This window comes from Chamaea fasciata, unplaced genomic scaffold (assembly GCF_029207755.1).
Source record: "Chamaea fasciata isolate MVZ Bird 193981 ecotype frontalis unplaced genomic scaffold, bChaFas1.0.hap1 SCAF_7, whole genome shotgun sequence".
Taxonomy (NCBI): Eukaryota; Metazoa; Chordata; class Aves; order Passeriformes; family Sylviidae; genus Chamaea; species Chamaea fasciata.
Genome location: NW_027094092.1, coordinates 46,629,189 through 46,656,427, shown reverse-complemented (window position 1 = coordinate 46,656,427; position 27,239 = coordinate 46,629,189). Strand labels below are relative to the sequence as shown.

The following is a 27,239-nucleotide window of genomic DNA, read 5'->3' as shown; positions in this document are numbered from 1 at the left end:
GTATACAATGTGTCACAGGGCGAGGGGGTTTATCACTTTTAAGCAGACTTTTCAGTGTTGTGTGTTTAGGAAGCTGCCTTATTGCTCTGTGGTGTGGGTACGACAGCTGATACTGCTGAGCCGTGGGGACTTCGAATGGTTGAACATGGGGGACAGTCTTGCTTATAGCACAGCAGATGGGGCTTCCAAAAGGATTTTGCCTGTTACAGGTTTGAGCAGTTATAATAATCCCAGAGTAACAGGGAGGAGAAATGGCAGAAACACACATTCATAAAACTCAGTATGTGTCGATGTATACAGATATGTATATCCATTTTTTGTTAGAGGACACTATTTCTCTTACTATGGGATGCCCAGAAGGCAGAGGCAACGTGAAATGGGGATGGCACAGGAGAGGGCAAGTCCCCCAGTGTCCTGGGATGGAGGGTGTCCTGAGGCTGCCCCAGGTCCTCTCCTGGACCCGCTTGCTTTGGGTGGGTGCTGAACACTCAGCATCGTGAAGCACCATCGCCTTTTGTCCTGAGTAGCTCCAGGCTGGCAGTTTACAAAGGCATCAGATGCCAGTGAGGGGTCTCCGTGGGGTGGGACTGAGGACGGGGCTCCTCTGTCACCTCCCCGGTGGCAACAAGTTGGGCAAATCAGGGAGGCTGTTCTTGGCAGCTTGACCTGGTAATTGCCTGTGGGTTGCGCCTGGCCGGGCTTTGCCGAGGTGCAAATGACCGGCGGTAAACCCTGAGAATAGCCGAGTGTCAGCTGCAAATAACTGTGTCTCCTCTCCGTCGGTACCTGTACCCCCCTCTGAGGGGCACGCAGTAACTCTCCAGATAGAAAGGTTCTTTGCCTTTCAAAACAAATGAACATCGGAAATCTGGAAAGGGAACGATGAAAGCCCAGAGGCTATTTTAAGGACACGGCTTCCTTTTCCTGGCCTCCCATTTTATTCAATGCGAGATTCCGTGGTCATCTTTCTTTTTCTCCTTTTTTTCTTCTATTATAACTGCTAATGGTAAAACTGATGATTATCACAGTAAATGCAGGGAGTGTTTTCTTTCCCAAGGGTGCTTGGGTTACCTTGAGAAAGTCACATGAAATTTATTGCAGCTTCTCCATCTGTACGGTGCAAGAAGTGTTGATGGTCTTGAAAATTCCCTGCGTGTTCCCTGCCTGGGGCAATCTGCTAGCTATGAAGAGAAACACCACTGTTAGGTTTATGCAAGGGAAAACCATCTGATCTGACTTGAAGCTTCTCCCTTTACTCAATTTAAGAAAAAAATTGAGACTGTTGCTACGGTGGCAAAGCACCTGGCCAGGGATGTGTGGCTGTTTGTTGAACTTGTTGATATTGGGAAAATGAGATGATAGTGATGATGCAGTAATACTTTGAAGTAATGATGTTGGATGTAAATTCTGCTTCAGAGTAGTTGGAAAGCTCATAATAACATTAACCTGCAATGATACTCGTTAGACGTTTTTTAGGAGTATTTGAAAGGGGCGTGCCTGAATTGCAAGGACTGTCTCTCTGCATTACTGGTATTTAAGTTTTTAGTGCCCCTGGTAACTGGTTGGTAATGGGAGTTTGCCTAGAAGAGAACATCAGGTGGTTGTAGCAGAAAGCACCTAACATAATCAAATGTTTAACAAGTACGGACCCTTTTGGTTTTGTTTTAACCTACAGACCCTGCCAGTAAAACCTTCTGTTCCCTCTACTTCCCCAGTCATGTCATTTGTCCCATAGCACCATTCTGTTGGATCAGGCATCCTTGTAGGGTGGAACAGCTTGTTCCCTGCACCCTGTCCTCTTCAGACCAGCTGAAAACTTCCCTCTTCTCTAAATCCAACATGGATTTTTGCATGGTTATCTGCAAATGCCTCAAGGACCTCTCTTGCCCAGGCTGCATTTTCTGTTGCAGTTAGATAATAAGCTGATGGCATAGTGACTGTGTGCATGCTTCCTGAAACATTAATTTGCTGTCCAATACTAGGTTGAGTGTAAGCATCCAAGCAAGTTTCAAGCTTGTTGGAAACTCATAGATAAAAATCTTTAAAATTAGCTTTTGGAAATTAGTTGGTTTAATTTAAACTTCATTGATTTTTTTTTTTCCTTCACATTTATAAACATACTAGGCAGAAAAAGTAGGACGAGTGCTGACACACCAGTTGCTCAATTCTCTTAACAGGTATTCCTCAAGCACTATCACAACCGTTGTCTTTACTGGGAGAAAAAAAATTGTTCTGGAAATATTGTTTATTCTGAGTTGGAGACTAAGATTTTCATGTGTTTCAAAGTGAGCTAAACAACAACCTAAATGCTTATTCCATAAAATTCCTGTTGCTCATCACTGCTTGAATTCTGTTCATGCATTTACAGTTTCTCAGTTTTTAGGTGTCATTTTCTGTGTTTCTCCAGTGCTATCCATTCAGGTTTCTCAAAATGGTTTACCAGTGTAAAGTGAATTAAATCTTGTTAGTTCAGGGTGTATTATCCTGGAAAGACTGAGCATGTTTGTGCTTGTTTCTGAGCCTTTAACAACCTTAGATTTGAGCAGCTCTGAGGATGTTTGGATATAGTGAAGGCAAAGCATGGCACCTTTTGCCAACGAGAAATATTTTTCTCTGTGAGCTGACCCCATGGCAGTTAAGATGGCTGAGACAGTAGGATGTTAGTCAGCATTAGTAATTGTGGCAGGGTAAAGCAGCTTGTTTCTTTTGGGGACTGAGAGGTAGATCAAAAGTTTTTCATGAGTTTTTGCTTCAAACAGCACATTAGAGTATCTGATTGGTAACAGTAAACTTGGATGTTTGTTTTACTTCTATTACGATTAGTCACTGATGAAATTTGACTCATATGTTCACATGAAAGCCATTTGCATCTGTTAGGCCTTCTGTTGGCTACTAAAATATTTCTATAATACTAGGAATCATGACATTATCCCATTTTTTGTCCCCTCTCTGCTTTATTATTTTTTTCTAGTTTGACAGATCTGTTTTCGAATTTAAACTTCAGCTTTGATTTGGCTTTTCAATATTTGTACTAGAGAAACCTCAAAATTATTCCTGTGACATATGCTCCTGTGCCCTCACAGGATTAATGGTTTGTTTTAGTGTTTTTTCAAAGAAAACACATTCTTTTTCAAGCAGCATTTTTACTAATAAATTACTTGATACTGTCAAAAGTGCAAAAAGTATACATTTGTGTTACCTAGTTCTTGCTCATTATTCACCTTTAGGAAAGTAGTATTGCTGTAATGTGTAACTGGTGTTCCTACATCTTCCCATCTTTCACTCCTTTTTTCCTCTACTTTTGGCTGCTGCTTTTTTCAGGAGTTGTCACAATTGTCACTCTAGTGGTCTCCTGCTTCTTTAGAGTCTTGGCACTTTGTCAGAGCCTGGACCCCTATTGCAGCATTGAAGTTGCAATACAGATCTTTAGTTCTGAACCTCTCTGAGTAAGCCTCGTAACTTGCCATATACTTGCCTTGGGTTAATTAATTTTGGTCGTCTTCATGGCAGTGTAGCAATTATGTTAAGAAATTCAGTGTATTTTATGTGAGCTGGTATAATGTGACCAGTTAGGTGTTTACTGTGTATGTTTCATAGAAACTCATAAGCCCCTCAACTTTTCCAAATGCTTGTAATAGGAGAAATGGCAAAAAACCAGATCTTACACATAGTCTTTCTTACAGAAGCTTTCATTGTGTTTGTTTCTTGAAAACAAGCTGTATTTTAGTATAATTGTTTTCACTCCAGTGATCAAGGGCAGTGGAGCAGAGTTTGTACCTCGGAGCTCAGCATGGCTAATGTGTTTTGGTATCAGGCTTCAGTGTTAAATATAGTTGCTCAGTTTTAGAGTTTGATGTGAAATTTTTTGATTATCCCAATAAAATATGCCAAGTGTATGGGAAAAACTGACTTCCTTTTAAAAGAAGTGATTGTGCTTGGTGCTGAGTTTCAGAGAATTCAGTGGTGCTTTAAGTCTGTTCTGATGGCCTGGTGTTTTTTTACTGCCTGTTAAGGTGAATTATTATGGTCCTTAGAGACCACTGTAGATTAGCTGGAAGTGTGTTCAACACATGGATTGCATTTTAGCTGGGTAGGTCTGTAATGTCAAGTGACAAGCCTTTAACACAGCACACTTCATATTCCCTGTTACTGCATAAACCACCGCAGGACAAATCTAAGATGAAATAGAATAGAAGTCAAGAGTAATTTGTCAGGACATTACTACAAACATGTGTAGTCACTTGCACATGATTTGAAAAGAGAAGTTGAGGATAAATCAAACAGGCTTTTTATTTGCAGCAAAAGTAGGTAAATTAGTCAAATGTGCTGCTGGCAATAAAAGCAGGAAAACAGTGCTCCACAATTGGATTTTCTCCTCTCTGGGTCAAATCAATATTGCCACTAGGCACAACCATGGAGCTGTATGTTTTATTAACATAGGTGATTCAGCCTGGAGTTAGTGAAACTAGGATAAAAAAATTCTGCTGCTATACATTTAATTGTTCAGAAGTAAATGTACACTTTTGTATTTAGTTTGATTAAAAAAATTAAATTCCTGTGCCGCTGATGTGTGTGTTGTGTTCTCCATTATTTATTCCACTGGACTAGAAGTAGAACTAATTGTGTCTTAAAACGCTGTTTACATATCTAAAAGTACCTTTATTAAAATACATATAGGTTTGGTGTTGTTTTTTTTGTTTGGTGGTTTTCTTGTTGTTTTGTTTGTTTGTTTGGGGGTTTTTTGGGTTTTTTGAGAGTTTTTTGGGGGTTTTTTTTTTGGTTTTTTTGTTGGGTTTTTTTTGTGATGTGAACAATGTGCGCTGTGAACAATTTCATCTTAAAGCAAAATGTGTTTTGCTTCAGGACTTGTTTTGCTTCCCATGCCCTCTGATATTTGGAGTGATTTAGTTCTCTCCAGTCTGGATGAGTTGATTTAACTAGTTCATAAAGTAGTGAGAATATGCACAATGGATCATATTATAGCCACAGACTTATTTTCATTTCCTTCCTCCATTGCTTGTTACTTTTTTTTTTTTTCTTGTTACTAGCTTACTGATACTTGGGTATATATAACAAGTGCTTTGTTCCAGGGATGTCTCACTGTTTGTACAGCTCCAACAGATGAGATTTTCCTCCTGGATGAGACCTCTAGACTATTCTAGTACAAATAACAAAACCTGAGCTGTAACAATGACTTGGGTGGATGGTTATGCCTGGGCCTTTCTGGGTTTTTTGCGTGGTTTTATATGATAGTCTATTATATGCTGTTCAAATCTCATACGTGTAATTTTTTAAAATAAAATCTGATCTTACATGATGTATTTACACGCTGAGCGTAGTTTTGTCATTTAGTGGGTTGTCTGCATCCTGCACACACTGAGCACAGTTAAGACTAGGTATGATTCCTTCACATCCCCTCCCACTGAGATTCCAGTCTACGATTGTCAGAACTGATTATTTTCAGCAGATGAGTCCACGGTTATTTTAGTGGCTTTTGGGCTTCCACTTGAAGAGTCTTTAGAAATGTGCTTTGTAATTTGCTGGTTTTCAGAAGGAAGAAAAAAAAATCCGTTTAAAGACAGCTAATCCTCTAGTCCATCACATACCAAGCACAATTGTTGCAGAGATGAGCAAAGTTCTTAATCAAATTTTGTCATGTATATAATGTGTTGGCAGGGAAACAGTACTGAGTCACATACATGGTGTCATCAGGCGTGCTTGCATGGTAAGATGTACATGGAAAACATGTCAATAAAACATTTGTTTCGCTTCCTTGTCGTTTCTGTGCAACAACTTGTTTCATCTTGTCTAATCTTCTGTGAGACCCTGCCATATAGTTCTCAGAATCTTGGTATGATTTCTCTGACACCATTAATAACTCCTCAGATAATTACAGCATCCCCCCCCAACCTTTACCAAGTTTATATCTTTTGGAAGGCAAATTTATTTTTGTCTAAAATATGACCTCTTTGTAGGCTGCAAAATAGCTTTTTGTTATTATTTTAATACAAAACTGGAAACTTTTAAAAAAGCATACTTACAAAAACAACCCTTGTGTCTCAGTTTGCTGTATAATATGTGTTGTATTTTAAAGCTTGTTCGTTAGAGTGTCTGTTCTTCTTAGAATTATGATTCCAGAAAAGCTTGTATTTGATTGTCCCTTGGACTTGGAGTGCGCTTTGCCTGGGAAATGCAGCTCCCAGCCTGTCTTTGTGACAGCATCCAAAGGGCCCTGAAAATGTGTAGGGGCAAAGCTGCCACCCCATCCTGCTGCTAGGAGGTGTTGGGCTGGTGCAGATGGCCACCGACTCCTGCTGAGATCTTCTCTAAGGATTCAGTATTTCACCAAATGTTTCCCACTCCAAGGATGTTGGTGAGATCAGATCCATACTGAGGTTATCAGAGTAAGGTGTTGGCTGTGCTGTGTAGATAGGACTCTGCTGAGCTTTCCTGCTCTGTTGGCCTGAGTTGCAGCTAAAATGTAAGCCTGTTTCCCTGGCTAGGTACTGTTTGCTTTTGCTGGTATAAATAAAGCTGATGATGGTTTTTCCTCATGGGCATTTTAAGTAGGAAAGCACCATTTGGCTTCCAGTCAGCTGGGCAATTAGCATTTTATAGCTAAGCAATATACTTAAATGGAATTGCTTGGCTTGAGCATTGCATTACAATGACTGTTAGACTGCCTCTCTCCTTACATAATTTATTTAGTACTCGCTTCTTGTTTGGGATTCAGGCAGAGGTTAATTTAATTCTGCATGAGAAGCTAGTAGTTACTCTACATTAATGCTGTGCTATATGGTAATGCAGGGGAAGGTTTTTGTGTAAAACTTGTGTTTGCTGGGTCTCTCAGCCATGGAAAGGACAATTTTACCAACTCCATTCCTAGCAATTCATTCTTTGTAAGAGCTGTTGGCACACTTAAACAGGGACTAAAAAAGCGCATCCAAGAATAATACCTTAAGACCATCTTATTCCGTGCTGTTTCACATGTATTTTCAGGAAGCAAATATGTATTGAAGTATAGTACGGACCAAGGAGACTTTGTTCCTACAAAATTACAAGAAGCACACTTACCCTGTTACAGGTAAATAGAGTGTTAATATGTGACCATGGTGGCTTGAGAGGGACAGCTTTCACTGAATCTCTTCTGAGGATCTAAGGCAGAGAGCAAATATCCGGTGTGTGTGATCTTGGAGGGATGAAAAGAGGACATAAAATATGCCTCAGCACTCCAGGAATGATTAGAAACTTTCAGATAGAGGGAATGAATGTGTTTGTTCATGCAATTTAGTAAGCCTAAATGCTTAATTTTGTGCTTAGAATCTTATCCTTAATCATGTATATGTCTTGATTTTTCCTAAGGCCCTTGACTGTTGGAATCAATGTGGGGGAATTTTGGCTTTATTTTGCCTTAAGCTTCTTTTTTAAAAAGTGATTGCAAAGAGCTTGCGAATGTCAAGCAAGTTCACAGCAAGGGCTTAGACACCAGAAGGCCTGCTGAGAGAAACAGAGCATTTATATTTATGTTTAACCTTATGATTTCTAGGTAACTCACTGGAATGTAGCAGTCCTGGAGTGCCTAGGTGCTTTAAGCAAAACTTACCTCTGGCTTAGGCAGTATCCCTCTTGTTCCTGGGTTGCCACAATTGTTCCAGCCAGCTTCAGGCTCCGTATCTGTGTGAGCAGGCACAGCAGTTGAGGTCTGAACACTCAGTGTGACCTTCGCTTGAAAAGCTCTCCCTGTCAATACAGGGTCATGTAAGTGCTTGCTCAAACCTTTGTGGGCTTTATCTACTGAGTTTGGGTGCCTGGCTCTAGGAGTGTAAGGCTTGGGCACTGATCCTTACATTTTGTGATCATGGTGTTGGATGTACCACCCAGAAGTATCTGTTCTTTCAACCACTGCTGCTGCTGTCAAAAGACATTGGACAAATCATCTCAAGTTTAAAATATCCCGATCTTTGGGTGAGGAACATTTCAGAAACCTAGAGGCACTGCACTGAGGTTTGACAGGGATTTGTTTTGATTCCTTAAATAATGCTTCTGATGCCAACATTATTTTTTCATAGAAATCTTATTAGCAATAAAAAATAATTTAAAAAAAACCAAACCGTAGTCTGAGAGGTGATTGCTGACTTGCAGTAGCTGGTTTCTGAGGTGGATAAGCTTTAAATCTGGCAACTCAGATTTCTAATGGTTTTAATAACCTGGGAAATTGTTACCATGTGTTGTTGTAACTTTTACCTTTTTAACCAAGCTTTAGTTGTGCTGTAAAAATGATTAAAAAGCTTCTCACTGGAGGAATTAGACTTTTTGCTTGTATAGCTGCTCTCCAGGGTACTCTGGGTTGCTGTGGGTTATTTAAAAAATGTTTCCCTCTCCAGCAGCTCCTGCCTGGGTGTGTTGCCCCAAGCCATGCTGGTTGCCTGAGGCAGAAGCACACACACACACCATCTCTGCCTCTGCCGCAGAGTCTCACAGCTGTGTTTGATTTCAAGCATAACAGCATCCTTTATATGTAATGCAATAATATAACTTGCTGCCCCTGTGGGGAAATGGGTCGTTTTATCTACCATTTTTCTTTTTGTCCAGGTTTCAGCGGTCTGTCCAGCTTAACCCAATGCCCAGAGTAACTGTACACTGGGAGATGGTTGGGTCCATGGGGCCCAGTTCACAGGCTGGAAACAGCCCAGTTCCCTGCCTGAAGCCTAAGTTTGACTTCATGGAGTCTTCAAGGAGGAATGATAAGATGGGAGGGGAGCTGAGAGGCCAGGCTGAGGCACAGCATTTTACTTGTGTAAAATGTCTTTGTTATGTAATAATCTGTTATTGCTGCTTCAGAGAAGGAAAACAAGAAAACATTGATAAATAATAGAAGTTGAAGAATTCCTGATTGGCTCATAGGTGAAGGGGTTGTTAGTTCTATTTCCAGATGTGGGATTTTGAGCAATCAGTCTGACACATGGTTGGTCACATTATCCCTGTCAGTCACTGAGTGTCAGCTGAGCTTCACTGACTTTCTGGGGTTTCAATCTGGACAAAATCTGAGTGTAGATTCAACCTGAGCTAAATTCATTAGTGTAGGAGTTTCCCTTTAACACTTTTATCTCACACTTGGAGTTGTGTGAGTGGATGGTTCACTGGTACATTGGTTCACAAATGATAGTTTATTAAACTGAAGTGACTCTGTTTCTCTGACTTGCTTTCCTGAGCTTGGAAAAGGAGAGCAGTGGCATTGACCTTGCTTTGTAAAGTGTTGAGATCTGCTGGTGAGCTGCGCTGCATAACAGTCAGGTGTTATCATCACAAGCACTAATCTGAAGGCAAAGGGTTTTAGAATAATACAGATAATTATCTGTGTAAATATTTTACTTTAAAAATAAATGGGTCAGAGTACCATCTCTTGCAACAATCGGAATCTTTCAATCTGAATTAACAAATCACTTTTCCAAGCTTGGGGCCGTTTTAGCTTCTATTCAGTGACTGTCAGATTCTTGCCAGAAGATACTGAGCTCAGACAATTGTGAGGGAGTTCAGTCATGGTTGTGTTGGGTGGTATACTCAAATAATTTTGCGGGAGGAGCTCATGGGAATGTTTGCAGCATAAAGGTTAGAGGTAATGTCTTTTGAGTCTGCCAGTTGAAGAGCTAGCGATCTGATGATTACACAAAGACAACACGAATTCCTTAGGCATTCCTGCCTCAGTGCTGCTCCACGTGCTGGGTGACTGGAAGCAGGATTCTTTCTCCTCTTTTCTGACATGGAAATTGCTGGTTAAAGCCCAATACTTCAGTATATGCAAAGTCTGATTTCTTTTGTTTAAAGCCTCAGCGCCATGCTGTATTGTCATAGCACATGTTGTAGTCCAGCCATGTGCTCTTACATCCAATAGATTTTGCACCTGTTTTGGTAACTGATGCACACATTGTTTAACGTGTCTCAAATGCCCAAAATACATTTGGCTAATGAATCAGCGAATGTTTGGTCTGCATTAGCCAAGCTTCACATTACATAAAGGACTGTAGAATCTTTTTCATTAACAGCTCCAAGAATCCTATTAGCTGTGACAGTGAGATATCTCTACTTTATCGAAAAACAGAGCTGCCAAGGCGTGTGTTTTGGTATGGATCAGAAGAAAAAAATGAAATGTGTTGTGCATTATTTTTTTAGAATATGCACTCTGATTGCTTATCAAAGGCTGCAGGCTCTCTGAATTATTTCCTCCTTCAATCAGGCTTAGTTTTCCTCCTGTGGTATAACTTTGAAAGCAGAGAAATAACAATGGGTAGGTGGGAGGGGAAGTGTTGGGGTGAATGGGTGATTGTTTCAGGAAGTGTGTTTCTCTGCTGGGCTGTGGTGCCTTTTCCCCCTGGTCTGAATGCTTTGCAAGTATCAATGGATGTGCCCTTCCAGTGGCCTAGGGGTAGTCTGGGAAGTGGAGACAAGCTGGAAAAAGGCACCTGCCAAACATTTGGTAGAGTTGTGTCTGTGAACTTTTGTTTCCTGAATCTCAGCACAGCATTTCAGTCATACAGCCATTTTTCTCCAAGGCTTTTTATGTGAAATAAAAACCTGCCTGCAAAATCTTTTATCCAGATCATCACAAGTGGGTGCTGGTAACTGCAAGACAAAGCTAACAACTGTCCTGCTCTACTCTTTGTTTCTGGGGTGCATGGCTGATGATATTACTGTACAGAGTCCCCTTTGCAATGTATTTATGTGAACAACTTTAAGCATTTTGCCTGCCCCAGGGCTTGTAGCCTTTCTTCCTCGTTAAGCTATTCTGTGATTTCAGAGCAGCTTCAGACAACTGGCATTCAGATGCTGAACCTGATGCACCTCCCTTCTGTCATCTCCCCCCAAATAAAATGACCCTTAAGTATGTAATTAACATAATTTAATTCTGTTTTACTCCTGATTAAAAACAGTGAAAATAAATCTAGAACTTTATATCCAGTTTCTCTGAGCAGTGCCAGATGCCTGGTCAAGTGTGTTTCCCCACACCCACTTCCCCTGCCCATCCTTAAATTTTCAGGACGATGAAATAATTTGACCAATTATTTGAGTTACTCAAACTTCACAGAGTGTCTTAGGTACCTTTGAACCAGCTGCATTTATATGCCCTGAAACATGGCAGCAGCTGTATGTTGCACATCAGATGAATGCAGGTCATGCCTGGGCTAAAGGCATGAATGATTGGTGTGCCTGGCATGGTCATGCATTTATCCTGATGAGTGCCATGGGACCCTTTAAGTTCTGTATTAGCCGTTGTTAAAAGAGGCGATTAGTGTTTGTTAACTATGCAACCTGATGCTATCTTCAAATAGCGATTTCTCTCTCAAGTGGGGCTTCCTCCTGTGACCTCTGACCTGCCAGTATGTTGAAAGCTTTGTAACTGATGGAGCTTTGTACTCTTTGTGATGGGATTGATTTGGATTCCTTCACACTGAACTTTGTTGTTCTCTTTTGTTTAGGAGGTCCTTCAGCAGCTGATTGTAATGAATTTACCAAATGTTTTAATGATTGGCAAAGATCCTCTTTCTGGTGAGTAGTTTGTTTGGTTCTTCATCTGTCTCTTCTGTAATACTAAATAAAATTTGTAATTTTTTTTTGTTTTCTTAAATGATTCTGTAATTCTGTTCTAATTTAGGTTGAAAAAACACCTTATAGAGTTCAGCCCTTAATACTAAACTATGTCCCTAAACCACATCTATGTCTTTCATATACTTGCAGGGATGGTGACTCAACCACTTCCCCAGGCATCCTGTTCCAATTCTTGATCACTGTTTCAGTGAAGAAATTTTTCCTCGTAACCATAAAAGTATTCTTAAGCCTCCCTTGGTGCAGCTTGGAGGCCATTTCCTCTTGACCTATTGCTTGTTGTATGGGAGAAGAGACCAACCCTCACCCCACTACAACATCCTTTCAGGTAGTTGTAGAGAGCAATAAAGTCCCCCAGAGCTTCCTTTTCTCCAAGCTAAACACCCCCAGCTCCCTCAGCAGCTCTTTGTCAGACTTATGCTCCAGACCCTTCCCTAGCTCCATTGCCCTTCTCTGGATATGCTCCAGTCCTTCAGTGTCTTTCTTGTAGTGAGGTGCCACCAGGGCCAAGGTGGTATACAGGTACAGCGGGACAATCCCTGCCCTGGTCCTGCTGGCCACACTATTGCTGAAAATATTGCACGAAGGCATTGGCCCTCCTGGCCACCTGGGCACTGCTGGCTCATGTTCGGTTCTTGTCAACCAGCACCCCCAGGTCCTTTTCCACAGGGCCACCTTCCAGCCACTCTGTCCCCAGCCTGTAGCCATGCCTGGGATTGTTGTTGATCCAAGGTCAGGACCTTTACTGCTTTGAACCTCATACCACTGGCCTCAGCCCATCCATCCAGCCTGTCCAGATCTCTCTGCAGAACCTTCTTACCCTCCAGCAGATCAGCACTCCCACCCAATTCGGTGTCATCTGCAAACTGACTGAGGGTGCCCTCGATCCCCTCGTCCAAATCATTGATAAAGACATTAAATGGGGCTGGCCTCAATACTGAACACTGGGGAACCCACTTGGGGCTGGCCACCACCTGGATTTAACTGTTTGGATGGAGAGTTGCTCCTAAGGGACTCTGGCAACCAGTCTCCTAAACAGGCCATAATACAAACATGCTTTTTAATAAGCTGTACATATTTGTAGGCAAACTACAAAAATATTTGAGCATATCTGAATCTCACAACTTTATGTATCTAGAATGTAACACTGAGGTATTTATATACCGGTACATATAAATATACATGTGTATTTGCATGTGGTGCACATATATGTGTGATGAGTGAGTTCTTGCCAAAGCCAGAACGGCAGCTGCTTCTTTGTTTGAAAGTTGTGTCTCTTCACCCCTTAGTGCAAGTGACCCAGGACGTAGTCTGCCACAGGACTAGGCTGTGTTGTCCTCCTAGTGTTCTGTGTGCCTGTATAATGAGTTCAGTTCTTGCTATACATATACGGAGTCTTGCAGAATTGCCATAAGATGTAAAGAAACTGTTGCAAATGAAATGTGGGAAGAAATATAAATAAGGATGGAGAAAAAATACTTATATGAAAAACCAGGAAGAAGTGAGGAAGGGAATGGACAAAAAGAAAAAACATTTGTCTGACCATGTTGTTTAGACAATGATATCTGTTGCACAAAGTATCACAGCAGAAGTAAGGTGGAAGCCAGTGAGCTCATGTCCAGATTCCAGTGCTTTTGGTGAGACAAAAGGAAAGCTGTTTAGACTGAAAATTGAGTTGACTTCTTTGAAACACGTTTATAAATGGCAAGTTTTATTGCTGTGTTTCTTACTTTTTTTTTCTTTTTGCATACCCATTCTATCTCTGCCTGAGCCCAGTGCTTGTGCCAAGGACATTGTATTTGTTTTTACCAAAGAAGGTAAACTGAACGAACCCTGTGTCTGCAGTGATGGGGAATGACATGGTAATCAGCATCTCCAGAACAAACAAATGGCAGAAACCTTGGCAGAAGATTCCATTTTGCTGCTTTTAGCAGCTGTAGAGTGCATATGTACAAAAAAGCATTTGTCAGAAAAGAATATTAGCCAATGTTGGATCACTGAAACTCATAGTCTTCACACTTCTGTGTTAAAATCAAGCTGCAAGTAAGGAATCCACTTCCTCAGCAAGGAGAATAAAGTCTGCAAGTCTTAACTGGGCTGTACAGGCCACTGTTATGGGCAAGAAAGAAAGTCAAAATACAAGAGCTGTTGTTCTTCTCAGTCATATTGGCAATGGGCTGCTTAGCATCAGGAGTGCTACTGAATAGAAGCATCTGGGCCAGCAAGGCAGTATCTCTGCTGGCTTAGTGTCAATGGGAAAGGCTGGCTGGTTTCTCGTCACTGCCATTCCTGAACGACAGCTGGCAGGAGGCTCATAATGTGGTAAATAAGTTTGGGATCCTGGGAAAGCCCACATTTGAAAGCTGTTCTGTATTCATCTATAATTTGCTTTCGTTGGCCTGCTGGCTTTTGTCAGCACCTTAGATCTCTCTTTGGAGAAAGTACCTGTGTCTCTTGTAGGAAAGACGCTTGTCATACGTGTGTTCCTGTCTTCTAGATCGTTAACATTACAACCAGAAAACTATTCTTTTTCTGAGATCTTTAAAAATGTGGTGGTTTGGGGAGGTTTGTTTGTTTGTTTGTTGTTTTGGTTTTGGTTTTGGTTTGGGTTTTTTTGTGGTCTTTTGTTTTCCCCATTTCTGACTTATCACTGGCACTATTTGTACAGAACATGAGAACAAAGGATAAAAGAAAGCAAAAATGTAACTTCTGGATTGTAACATCTAAAATTGATGGGGTATGTGTGCAAAAAAAAACTCCCCCGAATTTCTCATTTGTATATAAAATAATATATATTCTCCCATAAAATAATACATATATTCTCATAATATATAAATCATCACATTATGATTTTTGAGAACCAGTCCCAGCTTAGAAATGACAGAAGAAGGTGGTGAGCAAAGAAGGACTCCAGATGAATTTGCTTTAAAGAATATATTTAAGGAGAAGAGTGTCTGAAAAGCTCATCTTAATCTTAGTGTTGGGTATGCATTCACTGGTAAGACATTCAGGAGAAACAGTTAGAGAAGTGGAGAACTGGAGCTTCCTTCAGGAAGAACCTGGCTGAGAGCTGATGGGAAGCTCGGAAAGAGGGAACAGGAATGAGATGGCTGAGGCAAAGGTGGTAAAGCAAAAAGCGAAATGTAGGAATAGGCTGTGATGTGCAGTGTGAGTGATGACCAGGTATTTGTTACTGTCCTGCAGAGAGGAGTCAGAGGAAGGCAGGAGTACTTGGGAGGGGAAAAACAGGTAAAACAAAGATATTCTTTCTCTCTCTCTCTCTCTCTCTCTCTCAGTGAGGCAGTGATGAAACCCCAGTTTTGCCTTCCCCATCCTGTAGCTAAGTTATCCCACTGAAAGGTCCCTCTTGATCAGAGGAAGAAGAATCAATCCCACAGTCACATTCCTGGAACAAATCCAATATTGCTTTGTACTGTTTGAGCTGGGAAGGCTCTTAATGGCTGTATTGTCTGCACAGGTCCAAGACCAGAGAGCTGGTAGATCTGATTCACTGTGTACAATTTCAGTGACTTACTTCTTGTAACAAGCCCATGTGATGTTTTGCTGTGCATGCTTTTCAGAAATTTTACTTTCACCTCCTAAAAAATAGCCAAAAGGCGTGTTACAGGCATTAAATTATAAACTAAATAGTGCTGAGGCTGTGAATACTGGTCTTGCTATTTAGCTTCCATTTGGCACTCACCAGTTGGGACTACTGAAGGCTTCTGCAGCTCTGCTTTGAACATGAGATTATTGGAAAAACAGAGCTCCCATCACAAAAAATGCAGTAGTATGTGGGCTTTTGCATAGGAAAAGGCACATGTCTGCTGGATTTATGAGCTTTACTTGCTTCATGTCCTCTAAATAGTTTGATTCCACAGTTTTGCCATGTCAAATTTGCCTACTTCATTTGTCCATCAGCATAAAAATAGCAGAAATATTTGTTAGAAGATGAAGGCTTGACTGTTTTCTAGAATATAGGGAGCTAAAAATAAACTTGAAAGTTTAATTAAAAGATTTAAAACATTTTCCCAGGGATTTGACTTGCAGAATGATGCAACTGATGCCAGAGAATTTATTCTCTTCACTGCACTTTGTGGTAGACAGCTACTACCATTAAATTTCCTCTTCATTTCTATCTTTTCGCAATTCTTTTTCTTGCTGAACGGCTTTTTCAATTCATTACTGCACCACAAATCCCCCTGTGTTCAATAAGAGAATCATCAGCCTATTTAGCATCTATGACATTGCTGTAATCACTTTTTCGTATTATGTCTGCTTTTAGCATGCCTTATAAATGGTCACTCATTCATGTGGCCACACGGGGAATATCAGTACACAGTAATGGTTTTGAACCTCTATTTAGATGCATTTTTAAATGTCTGCATTTCTAGACATTCTTAGTTTTACACAGCTAGTGAGTGTACTTGGAAACTTACGGTGTTAATCTTTTGGAACAGTCATAATCATGAGGGGGGAGAGATTTTAACTTGTTTTAGATCAAGGGTGGAAATGAGGTTTTACTTACCTAAACTGGCTCATTTCTGTCCCTTCAAAAAGCTTTGCTATTTATATACGCTTTTCAAATTACGTGTTAAGTTTGTGAATGAGAGACCCCAAAGTCCCTGCTAAGAAGTGCCTATAGAAAACTAGTTTTCATTAAAATTGTAAAAGTCTGCTCTCACTTGGGTATGTTTCATGTATGGTTTCCTTCCTCATTTTGTTTCACCGTCCTCCAGAGGTACAGCGCTTCATAAAATATAAAGTTAATAACAAAACACTGCCTCAATAGTGTAAATTTAGCATTCCAACTTTTCTCACTGAGGACATTGCTGGAGTTTGGAAAAACAGCGCTTGCGTGTTCCACCCTCCCCACGTTCTCTGCACCCTCCAGCTGCTGCGTGTGGCACTCCCTCTCCTGCTGGATGGAGTAACATCAGAGTAGAAATATGGAGAAAAAGGCAGTACATGCCCAAAATTGCGCTTACTTGGACGTTCTTGTTCCCATTTCCTCTGATGCCTACCCATCCCCCCCCCCCCATTTTTTCCATTGTTTGTGTTCTCTGTGTACCTTGATCCTCCGTTTTTTATTGTTGAATCTCCTAATCCCTCTGCCCGCCTTCTCCCTGAGTCCTGCCATCTGTTTCCCAGCCTCCAGCCCCATGAGAGCAGAGGGATCTTCTGGGTCTGGCACCGGGAGGCTCCCAGGATGCACAAGTGCTGTCTGGGCTTTCCCTTCCTTTATTTTCCTGGAAACCTGCTGGCCTTCTCTCATGGCTGGGAGCAGATGGGCTTTCTGCAAACGCTCCAGGTGGCTGGCTGACTCCCTTGCAGCACAAGCACGGAGCCTGAGAGCAGCTGCCCTGGAATTTTAAGAAAAGTGTTTATTTCTTAATTAGCACCTTTCTGTTTAAGTGAAGGTTTGACTCTTGTCCATTTTTCCTGTGGGTACCTCTCTGCAAGGAGCTACCCCAGATCTAACTGTTTGCATTCTAGGTTGCAGGAGGACAGTGTCTGATAAGATCAGCTAATAAGCATGAGTAGATTCAGCAGACTTTCTTCCCAGCTGTCTGGGGAGGACTTGTGTCATCCCAGCAAGCCAGTGTAGGAGAGCCGGCACATTCCTGCTTATGAAGTTGCACAAGGAACTTTACCACCTTATAAATGGGCGCAAATCAAGCTTTTTGGAAAACGTGGGAACTGTTTAGAAGGCTTGATTGAATCGGTGATGAAGGTCACTTACTTTTCTTCAGCATGCCTTGCAGGACAGAGGCACTGTCTGTAGTGTAGAAGTTCACTGTGGTGTTCTCTAATAGTCCTAGAAGTGCTTCTGATTCACTTTGTCACCTTGGGCATTCCACTGAAGTGTGTGGTAGCTCAGCTCTCCTGTGGGTGAGTTGAAAGGGGAGAGGGCTAATTAATTCCTTCCTGGCTTGTTCTGGGGTTTAATTGAAAACTCTCTCTAAAGCACTTTAGATTGATAGAGAGGTTTTTCATACTCATACCCGATTTTTTCTAAAAATCTCCTGTAAGTAGTGTTATTCTGCATTCTGCAGGGCTTTAAAATGTTACTCAAACTTAGCTTGAGAATGAGTGATCTCAGAGTGCCTTTATGTCAACAAACTGTCTCCTCCCCATGGGAAACAATTTCTGAATGAAAGCCCAAGGAATGGAACTCTTTAATCACACATGATCTTCTGAAACACTTGTGTGGCTGATATATCTGCTCAGTGGACCTGTAAGCCTTAGAAGTTTTTCTAGTGGGTAGTACAATTTCACTTTTATTATATGATGTAGCATATCTGCAAACATAGAAAAATTTATTGTAAAGGAAACCTTGGAATAATCCTAACAGCTAAATTTTCACTGCAGGCTGCCAGGGGAGAGAGCAGACTGCCAAATGCTGTGTTTAAAACATTAAGAAAGTAATAATTAATTATTATCTCAAGTCTTAATTTCTCACTCCTTTCTATAAATTCTAGCTTGTCCATCCCTGCCATGACTTGCCACGTCTGCTTCCACTTCACTTCCTCATGTGAGGACTGGAGTGTGGGGTAAGGTCTCACTCCAAGGTCAGTTCCTGTTGGGAGACCAGGGTTGACCTTGGTAAGTTACTTTGCTGTAATAGCTAAAGGTGTTTCACCTCATTGGGTTATGCAGGAACACCACTGCCCATCTGTTACCTCACTGAGAAAATAGCAAAGCCTTGGTGCAGAGAGGTAGGGTGTGGTTTGAATGGCTTTAAGTAGCTCACACGTCTTTGGGATGGTATGGATGCTGTCACAGTTGGGAAGTAGCCCTGGTGTTTTCTAAAATGAGTGATTTCAAGCCACTGTGCTCACCCCAAGGATAATTGGGATGCCATGGTGCACAGATTGGAATTTATGGTTGACAGATGAAGGTGCCCTGAGCACACAAGATCTTCTGTCTGGCATGATCCTGAGCAAGCAGCCTGACTCCTTCAGTCTCTCCCTGGAGATGTTCTGCCTGAGTAAGTTTAGGTCAATGAGAGACACACTCAAGTCACTTGCTCTCCATGACTTAATGACTTGCTTTTGTGTCCCACAGGCATGCTCTGCATTTGGTACCTGGTCTGTATTGCTTTGAAGATGATGTAGAATGAATCTCAGTGCTGCAACTAGCGAGAACTCAGTTTCTTGAAAAAATACCTTCTGACCAAACTAAGTCTCCCAGTAGTGCCCTCAAAGCAACAGTTCATAAAGTAACAGGGGTTTATTTTTTTTCTGTTTGTGAAGGATTTTGTGTCATTGTCTATGCTTAAGATTGTGTTACTGAGATTTGTACAGAACAATCAGACTTTCACAGACTGAAATGGAATTTGTATATTAAATTGTAACTTTTCAGGAAAGAGGAAGCTTTGTGTGCTGCTGCATACAGGGAGAAGAGTAAGAATGACTGTATGTCTTTCAAAACCAGTATTTAAATATTCTATAAGCTTGTATTTACAGGGTGAAGTGTGAATTAGCATGTTTTAAAGATGGCTGTTCCTGTTGAAGAGAAGAATTTCTGCTTGCAGAATCTTAATGGTTACTAATGCAGCACCTGGATATTGAGAATTGTAGTGTTCATTCATACAGCCTACTGATGATTTTTGTAGGGCATTCTTGAATCATTATAAAGATGAACATACCTATAAGTTGTTGAATATTTTGTAGCTAGGTTCAAGACTGGTTTAGGACATTTGTGTGCCCGGAAATCAGGAAACAAGTGACTTCCTAAGCTGCCTGCACGTGGCTGTGCTGGCTTGCAAGGTTGTGGGAATGGCAGGAACCCCCGTGGTAATTTAGGTCAGTGCCTTTGTGCAGCTGTGGGGCTGTGGCAGCTTAACTGATGAGTCAGATTAACTCCCCTTCCCTGGCCTTGGGTCCTGCACATGCCTCTGACTCTCTGCCAGGGCAGCCTCACAAGGGCATGGTGTTGGTGGAGGAGCACAGTTGTGCTCAGAAATTAGTATCTATTTAGTGATAGGAGCAATTGAACACCCAGGTAAATCAGGGTATAAAATGAAAGTGTTGGTCCCACAATTACACACTCAGGAAGAATTTGCATGTGTAGGGATGAGAGAAAACTATATGTGGCCTGTTTTGTTTCTTTGTTTCTCTTCCCTCAACTTCCCCCAGTGTGGATGAGGACAGGCTTTTCCTGAACCTAGCTCTGTAAAGATGTTTTATTTTCTCATTGAAACTCCTTGCCTTCTTTTTGCCCTCTTTGCCTTGCCCTTTGTCTAACTTCGATATACATAATTTCCTTTACCATCCAACAATCTACATTGATTTTGTTGGCACAAGCTGGTTCTGCGCTGCACCAGTTCCCCTTGAGGAACTTGAGGCTTTCCCTCTCCTAACCCTAGGAAAAGGCCAGCAGGGCTGCTGGTCACAGCAGGATTCCCTGCAGCAGCACCGGGGCTGTGTCTCCTCTCCCCACGGCTCCCAGCATATGGTCAGCTCCTCAGTATCCCTTACACATCCCTCATTCTCTGCCCTCTTACCACATGGGGTTTACACTTCAAAGTGGGAACAGGCTTTGATGCAGAACGGGAAGAATTTTTCTGCTATTGCATCTATCTCTCAGAGAGAATTTAATTGCACAGAATGGTACTCAGCTTTGAGAAGTCTGAGTGGCAAGTGTTTTTTACAGAAGGAGAATTTAGGGCAAGTTCTGTGTGAGTAACCCTCTTTTTCTTCTGTCCATGGTGGTTTTGTTTTATTTTGGTGGGGTTTTTTGGAGGGGGGTGAGCTGTTGGCAGTTTGTTGGGCTTTTTTGCACTCTTGTTAATCACAAGACAAGAGACAAGCGTTGGTCATACGCATCGAATTATTTGAGGGATTTTTTTTTATTATTTTTGATGTATTGATCAGAAAAGCCTTAGAAAATTATAGGTGAGGATAGCATATCAAGGGAAAAATGTCTTGCTTAATTTGGAATTTTAAACTAAGTCATAAGAACTGCATTGTTACATAGAAAATATTACTATAATAGGCATATAGATATTTTTCAGGCACTTGTTCAGAGGTCTTACTTCTCACTTTAGGCCCATATTTTGGAGAGGATCACTTGCAAGTGCTTACCTGTTATACATATGTACTGATGACCTTTTTTCCTCTCTAGGTAAAAGTATGGATGAAATCAAGAAGCTGCTGTTGTTGGTTCTGGGATGTGCTGTGCAGGTGATCATTCTTGGAAAATAAGATTTTTTTGAATCTGTTTTCTTTTCCTGGAACGAGAACATCTACCCAAAGATCAGTGCTGTATGAACAAATCTTGAGCTCAAGACAGCTTATGAGCTAAATTGTGAGAAACACAATAGGTGTAGGAAAGAAATGCAAGGGAGAGGAAGCACATTGTGTGATAGCAGTAGCCTCCATTTGTTGCCAGTGCTTAATCAGACACAGGATGTGTACTTTTTAACTTCAATAACACAGTGGGACGAGATAAGTTTTGAATAGTGTTCTTGATATCAAGATTGTTGTTCGTTTGTTTTCTTACTGTTTTTAAAATACCAAGTTGAACGGTACATGTTAATGGCAAATAGTTCAACAAGCCTAAACACTTGTTTAATGAATCATGATTTTATTTACACACTATTTTGGTTCAATATTATGTGTCAAAAATAGCAGATTAATAGATACTTTGTATATTAGTGTGGGGATCTTTGTGTGACATTTGTTTAAATAAATAGAGAGACAATGTATGTGGGGAAACTGGAGAAATGCACAGCAGTTACCACATGAAGAAATCAGTGTTCTGCCCACCAAACCTCTGAGGCAGTAAACAATGGCCTCCTTGGAGGCAGGCCTTTGCTGGTAATTGACCTTGTTTGTAGGTCTGCCTTGTGTTTTTGTCCTGCCTTAGGACACTTACCCTGCTCAACTATGTCAGCTCAAATATGTCAGGGTAAAGCTGTCTACGTATTGCGCCTCTGAACTGTGGTAGTGTTGCATTGTAGCACAAAGAATTGTTTTGGCTGCTGTGCATCCTCAGTCCTCATTTGCTGGTCTGAGGCTTGTCCCAAGGAAGTAAATGATTGAGACTCAGAACCAGGCCCTGGAAGCACACTGTAAATGAGTTTAAAAAAACCCTTTTAAATACTGCTTAAGTTCTTCACAGTGCAGTGCTGTTGCAAGAAGGCAATAACATCCTTAGTGCACAATCACAGATATACAGATAGCAGATGTCTACCCCTTCTAAAGCCTTAAGTAAAAGATTTACTAAAATCTGTTTGTCTGAAATGTCACTCATTTTTTATCCAGAATGTTTCCCGTTTTTATCTAAAGCGTATGTTGATTTAGTCCAACAAAAAACATTGGGCATTGGTGCAAACAGAATCTTAAGTGATGCATCTCTTGTCAGTGCCAAAACCAAACAAAATGCAAACAACAGAGCAGACAGGTTAAATGATGCAGTGTAAATGAAGGTTTACATTTGTGCAGCTCCAGTAATGAAGCTGTGATGATTTCCTCTGGCTGTTTTCCCACCTCTTGATCACATTGCACTTGTTTTTTAAGAGCAAAACCAGCCATTTAACTTGGTCTTAATTGTACTGACTAAAAAGTTTAAATAATTTAATGCATAATTTGGTTCATGTTCTATATGGAGCAGTGAAGTGTTACACCTTCTAGTGTAACAGAATGTAGATCTTGAACGGTTTTTTTATTAGCAGTGTTGGTTGTTTGAGTTGGTGTTTTTTTTTTAATTTAAATGAAAAATATAGCAGTAAGTTTTAGGGTGCATAGCACTGTTTCAGGGTGTGCTTTCTTTTAACAGTGTGAAAGAAAAGAAGAGTTTATTGACAGAATAAAACAACTGGATATCGAAACCCAAGCTGCCATTGTGTCACACATTCAGGAGGTAGGATTCTTAGTATTGTCTATTTTGATGTTGTACCTCTCCCTTCCTTGACTTAAAAGGATTTTTTTGCTATAAAATATTAATGCTTAGAATTTCATAATGGATTCATGAACTTCACAAAAAGGAAAATTGAATATGCTACTACACTCAAATTACAAAATAATAGTTGCTGGGATTACTTGGCTCAGTGGTCTTTTAAAAAGATGCAGTGGTAAATGCCTTGCTTGCTACTGTTTAAAAAGATGTTTGATCCAATGACAAGCATTCTTGGATTTCTAAGGCTTCAGAAGAAGGAAAGAATATGGATAGGCTTACCAAAGAATGCAGAAAGAGTCTTACTTTGGAGAGCCAAATGGGAGTCCCCCTCACTGGGAATGGGTGCTGACTGTGCCCAGGTGTCAGTGCATGCAGGTGTAGAAAGCCTGGTACACTCAAATTTGAGAAGCAAATAGGGAAAGTCTTAAGGCAGGAACTTTTTCCTTAACATCTAAAAAAGAGTTCATTTTAGGAAAGAAAAAAAAAATGTGATGAGCTAAGCGCATGGTTTTAACAAAAGCTGGAGCTGTCATTAACTGAGCTTGAGAGACTTGCCTGATGTTTCTGCTAAATGATTCAAAGAAAATCAGTTTAGGTAGGGTAACAGTTGAAAGATACGCTGCTAGCATCAACCAGAGGTATTTCTGCAGCTGTTACGGCTTCTCCCAGATGTATCAGCTGCAAATTGCGAATTCATGGAAATCAGGGATTCTTCTTAGTAATGTTCAGTGTGGGATTAGTCCCTTCTCTGTGGGAATCACCTCAGGGTCAGTAAGACAGCTGCACACTTCTGATATGCAAGTGTGCATGCTATTGATCATAGTAATTATCTGATCCCTTTTAAAAATCAGACTTAATTATTATAAAAAAACGGAAATACCAAAAATTTCTGGGTAATGTTACAGTTAAAGTAGTTGCATTTATTATTTGCACCCAGGGTTTGGTAAAATGGATATGTTTTTTAATTTATGAATAGAAGAAATGGGGGATGCTGCATATACGGTGAAGAAATTTTCAAGTCTGCTAGTGGAAAGACATATTTTTTGTTCCTATTCCTAGGTGACCCACAATCAGGAGAATGTCTTTGACTTGCAGTGGCTGGAACTCCCAGATATGGCCCCGGAAGAACTAGAGTCTCTCTCCAGGAATATGGTTTTCCACCTCAGGAGGCTCATTGATGAGAGAGATGAATGCACGGAAGTATGAGGACATATCTCTCCCATATAGAGCTCATGAGAAGCAGCAGATGTGGGCTCCATTCCTTCTCTTGTGTCTTGTTGTGCACTAGGTTTCTATTTCTTCTGCACCTTTCTACTACATCTCTGAAAATCTGTTGAAAGATTTTGACTTTTCCATTGATTCTTAAGTAAGCACTAAGATGTGGTGAAACAATTGGTGAAGAGGAGTTGAGTAGTATCTCCATGAAGTGGAGACCAAATGTCTCTGCAAGTCTGTCCAGTCGTTCAGGCAGTGCTTGCTAGTCTCTCTGTTGGCATCTACCCTCCTGGGCTCCATTGTCCTCTCTAAGTTTTTTTATTCATCAGTTCCTTTCCCTGCAGGTCTCTGGAGAAGCCTTCTCCCCTTCTTTAGCCTGTCAATTTTCTGTCATGCTTTTGACTGCGATTGTGTTAGTTAAAACTGTTAGTTGGTACAGGTTTTTATGAATCCTTCAAGGAAAATGGTCTCCTTATTTTGAGCATTGGAAGGGGAATGCTTTAGTGGTTGGAGCATAGTGGAGATTCTTTTTTTCTTCTGTGTAACCTTCACTCCTGTCTGTCACTTGAATTCTGTATCATGCCAGACTAATAATTTCCTAAATTTAAAAATAATTTTAGGTATTTTTAAAACAATGTATAAATACACTATTTATCTCTTGGCACTACATAGTCTTCTGCCTTTCCAGGTCATTGTAGATCTCACTCAAGAGAGAGATTATCTGCAGTCTCAGCAACCACCAAGCCCTCTGAAAGTTCCAAGCCCAGATTCTTCACCAAACCCTGCCAACCCTCTTTCTAATGAAGAAAAGCAGCACCTTGCAGTTGAGCTGGCAGACACAAAGGCTAAATTGAGAAGAATCCGTCAGGACCTGTAAGTCACCATTATTTCGTGCTTCTAGAGAAACCTACATATTAAGTCTCGTACATCCTGAAAATGCAGGAGCCTGTTAGCTCCAATACACTGGCTTCCATAGGAGCTCTCAGAATCAAACCTTTCAAATCAGAGCAGTAGGAAGTTAGTAGTGTGTTCTATCTTTTCTTCTTTGATAATTGGCTTTTAAATGTAGAGTGGTGGATAAGCTACTTCATTCTTCTTTTTGTCTCATCTCTCTCTTCTCCCTTCAAAATGCCAACTGCTAGCTCTGCTTTTTAACTTGAAGCGAAGCTGTCTGTGACAGCAGGTGCACCAATGAGATTTAAACACAGGAAAGTAGTACCAAAATAGCGTTGCAAACTTGGATCCATGTTATGTGTATGATATCATGAGAAAATGATGAAGCTGTCATAACAAAGAATATGCTGGGAGGTTTTTCTCTTTCTTTACAGATTCCTGGCAGTGTCCATATAATCAATATTGTTTTAGGAAAGAAAAAAAAAAAAAACAACTAAGATTTTTCTAATCCTTTCCAGGGAAGAGAAGTCTGAGCAGCTTGCAGATTCTAAACATGAAGTTGAGCAGCTCACCCTAGAGCTGCAAAAAATAAAGCAAGAGGTGAGATGGGCTCGTTGTACTGTGAAAATCTTCCCTGTTTTAAAAAAAGTCCTGTTTCAGAGTGAGGCTAAAATTACTACTATGCCTGCTTTATAATGAAGAAATCAACTTAGTCCAGCAAGCTGTTTAAGGATTATGATTGTGGCATAGCTTTGCTATGTTTCCCACTTAACTGTTGAGAGCAGTCTCATCTGTTCAGCTTGCAAATAGCCTGGTAGTGCCTGAAGCTTATACAGCATCAGGCATTAGTAGTGTTAGAGGTCCAACAGGCTTAAGAACACCTCTGTCTTGTAGAGAATTTACTGGCTTCCAGGAGAATTCTTACTCCCTAACCAGGGGAATACTATTTGTCTGTGCTTACAATCAGTAAGTAAATAAAAAAATAAGGTTTAAGTACATGCTTAAAAGTATTAACTTAGATTTTTCTCCCTGCTTATCCCTTGCAGAACATGCACCTTTCCTCAGATGCTCGCTCTGCCCGGGCGTACAGAGATGAGCTGGATTCTCTGAGGGAGAGGGCAAACCGCGTGGAGAGGCTCGAGATGGAGCTGGTTCGGTGCAAAGAGAAGCTTCACGATGTGGAGTTTTACAAAGCTCGCATGGAGGCAAGTGAAAATTAGGACAATTTGCTGAGTAATCCTTAATGTTTGGCTTTTGTTGTGTTACTAGTTCATGTGTCATTTGTCATTGAGCTGACCGTAGCAGAACATCAGAGCAAACAGAAGTTTCATAACAAACATCATAGCTATTGACTGAGCATCATTAAAACTTCTCTCAGTAGAGGAAGTACTTGGTGCCCACAAAATAAATGCCCATTAGTTTTAAAGAACTCTGCTTAGTTCAGCATTATGTGGCCAAACAGGACAGACCTTTTCTGGATGCTTTTTCTAGAGTCCAGATCTTTAGTTAAGCTTTAGGTAAATTCCCTCTGTTCCAGAGCTGTTCCTTGGACCAACATTTTAAATATCATCTGTAAATTAGTTAAGTGAATGTCTGGGTTTTCGTCCTTAGGATTTTGTAGCAGATGCAAGTGTTGTTAAAATGGGATTTTTAAGGATGACCTCAGATGACAAATTCTAGCCACCCCTTTTTGCAACTGTTAGTTGTAGCAGAAACGAGAAAAAAATTTGGATCCTCCCTAGTGTCATGAGTGGACTATGTCAATGAGAAGTGTGTGGCTTTGTTCCAGTAGTAATGTCAGTTACTCAGCTTAGTCACCTGCAGCTATGCCCATGCTGGAATTATTAATTGAAGTAGGCTGCAAAAGACCTTAGAGGTTGTCTGGCCAAACTCACTGGCCCAGCATGGCTGATGTTAAATTTAGGTAGGACTGCTCTTACTTTCTGTTCTTTCAGTTCTTTGAGGAAATTCACACCAAAACTCCCAATAATCCACATACGTAACACTTCAGCCGAAGTCAAATATCCACACTGCTGAACAAATGAAGGTTCAGTAATTGACAGTGTCACTATAATTGGACAAAATCCCAAGTCTGAGGTAGAAGAGTGATGTTGCCAGGCCTCTGGCTGAGAGCACAGACCTTATTTTTCTGCTCTATAAACTCTACTTTGTAGGTGATTTTTTCCCCTTCTTTAACCTAAGGGGGCAGCTAGCTGCTGCTTCTTATGAATAGGCTCACTAAAGTGGATGGTTATTAAATGCAGTAATAGACTTCAAAAGCCTGTCTTGCCTCTTGGTAATTCCCAGTTTGCATTAGGAAGTACAAAGCTCTGCCTCTCTGTTTTCCTCCCTTAAGCTGGCAAATCAGTTGTGTTCTACCCTGGCACACTGGCTATCACTGAGCCATCCTGGCGTTCCCCTTCTGACTGTGCACTGGAGGTGCTTAGCTTTACCTGCTACTCAGATAATTTACCTGAAGCTTGGAGAGGAGTTTTTGTCTCCCCTTCATCTGAGATCAAGGAAGTAGCCTCCTTGCTTGTCCCAGAGCCAGCAGTTTCCTGCACTGCTCATCTTGCTTTACATAGCATTCAGTTAAGAGACATTCATGTCAGTTTAAAATTCCT

General features: G+C 40.9%; 1 protein-coding gene across 4 annotated transcripts in view; it reads left to right on the top strand.

The window, feature by feature from the left end:
• CCDC88C (coiled-coil domain containing 88C) overlaps nt 1-27,239 on the top strand; it is a 96,085-nt gene that overhangs the window by 26,596 nt on the left and 42,250 nt on the right. For all 4 annotated transcript variants that reach the window (XM_066188668.1, XM_066188667.1, XM_066188669.1 and 1 more), the window contains exons 4-10: nt 11,475-11,544; nt 20,731-20,789; nt 22,387-22,470; nt 23,566-23,706; nt 24,410-24,594; nt 25,134-25,215; nt 25,662-25,820. In XM_066188668.1, the coding sequence (XP_066044765.1) occupies nt 11,475-11,544; nt 20,731-20,789; nt 22,387-22,470; nt 23,566-23,706; nt 24,410-24,594; nt 25,134-25,215; nt 25,662-25,820 (780 nt within the window). The remainder of the gene's footprint in view (nt 1-11,474; nt 11,545-20,730; nt 20,790-22,386; nt 22,471-23,565; nt 23,707-24,409; nt 24,595-25,133; nt 25,216-25,661; nt 25,821-27,239) is intronic.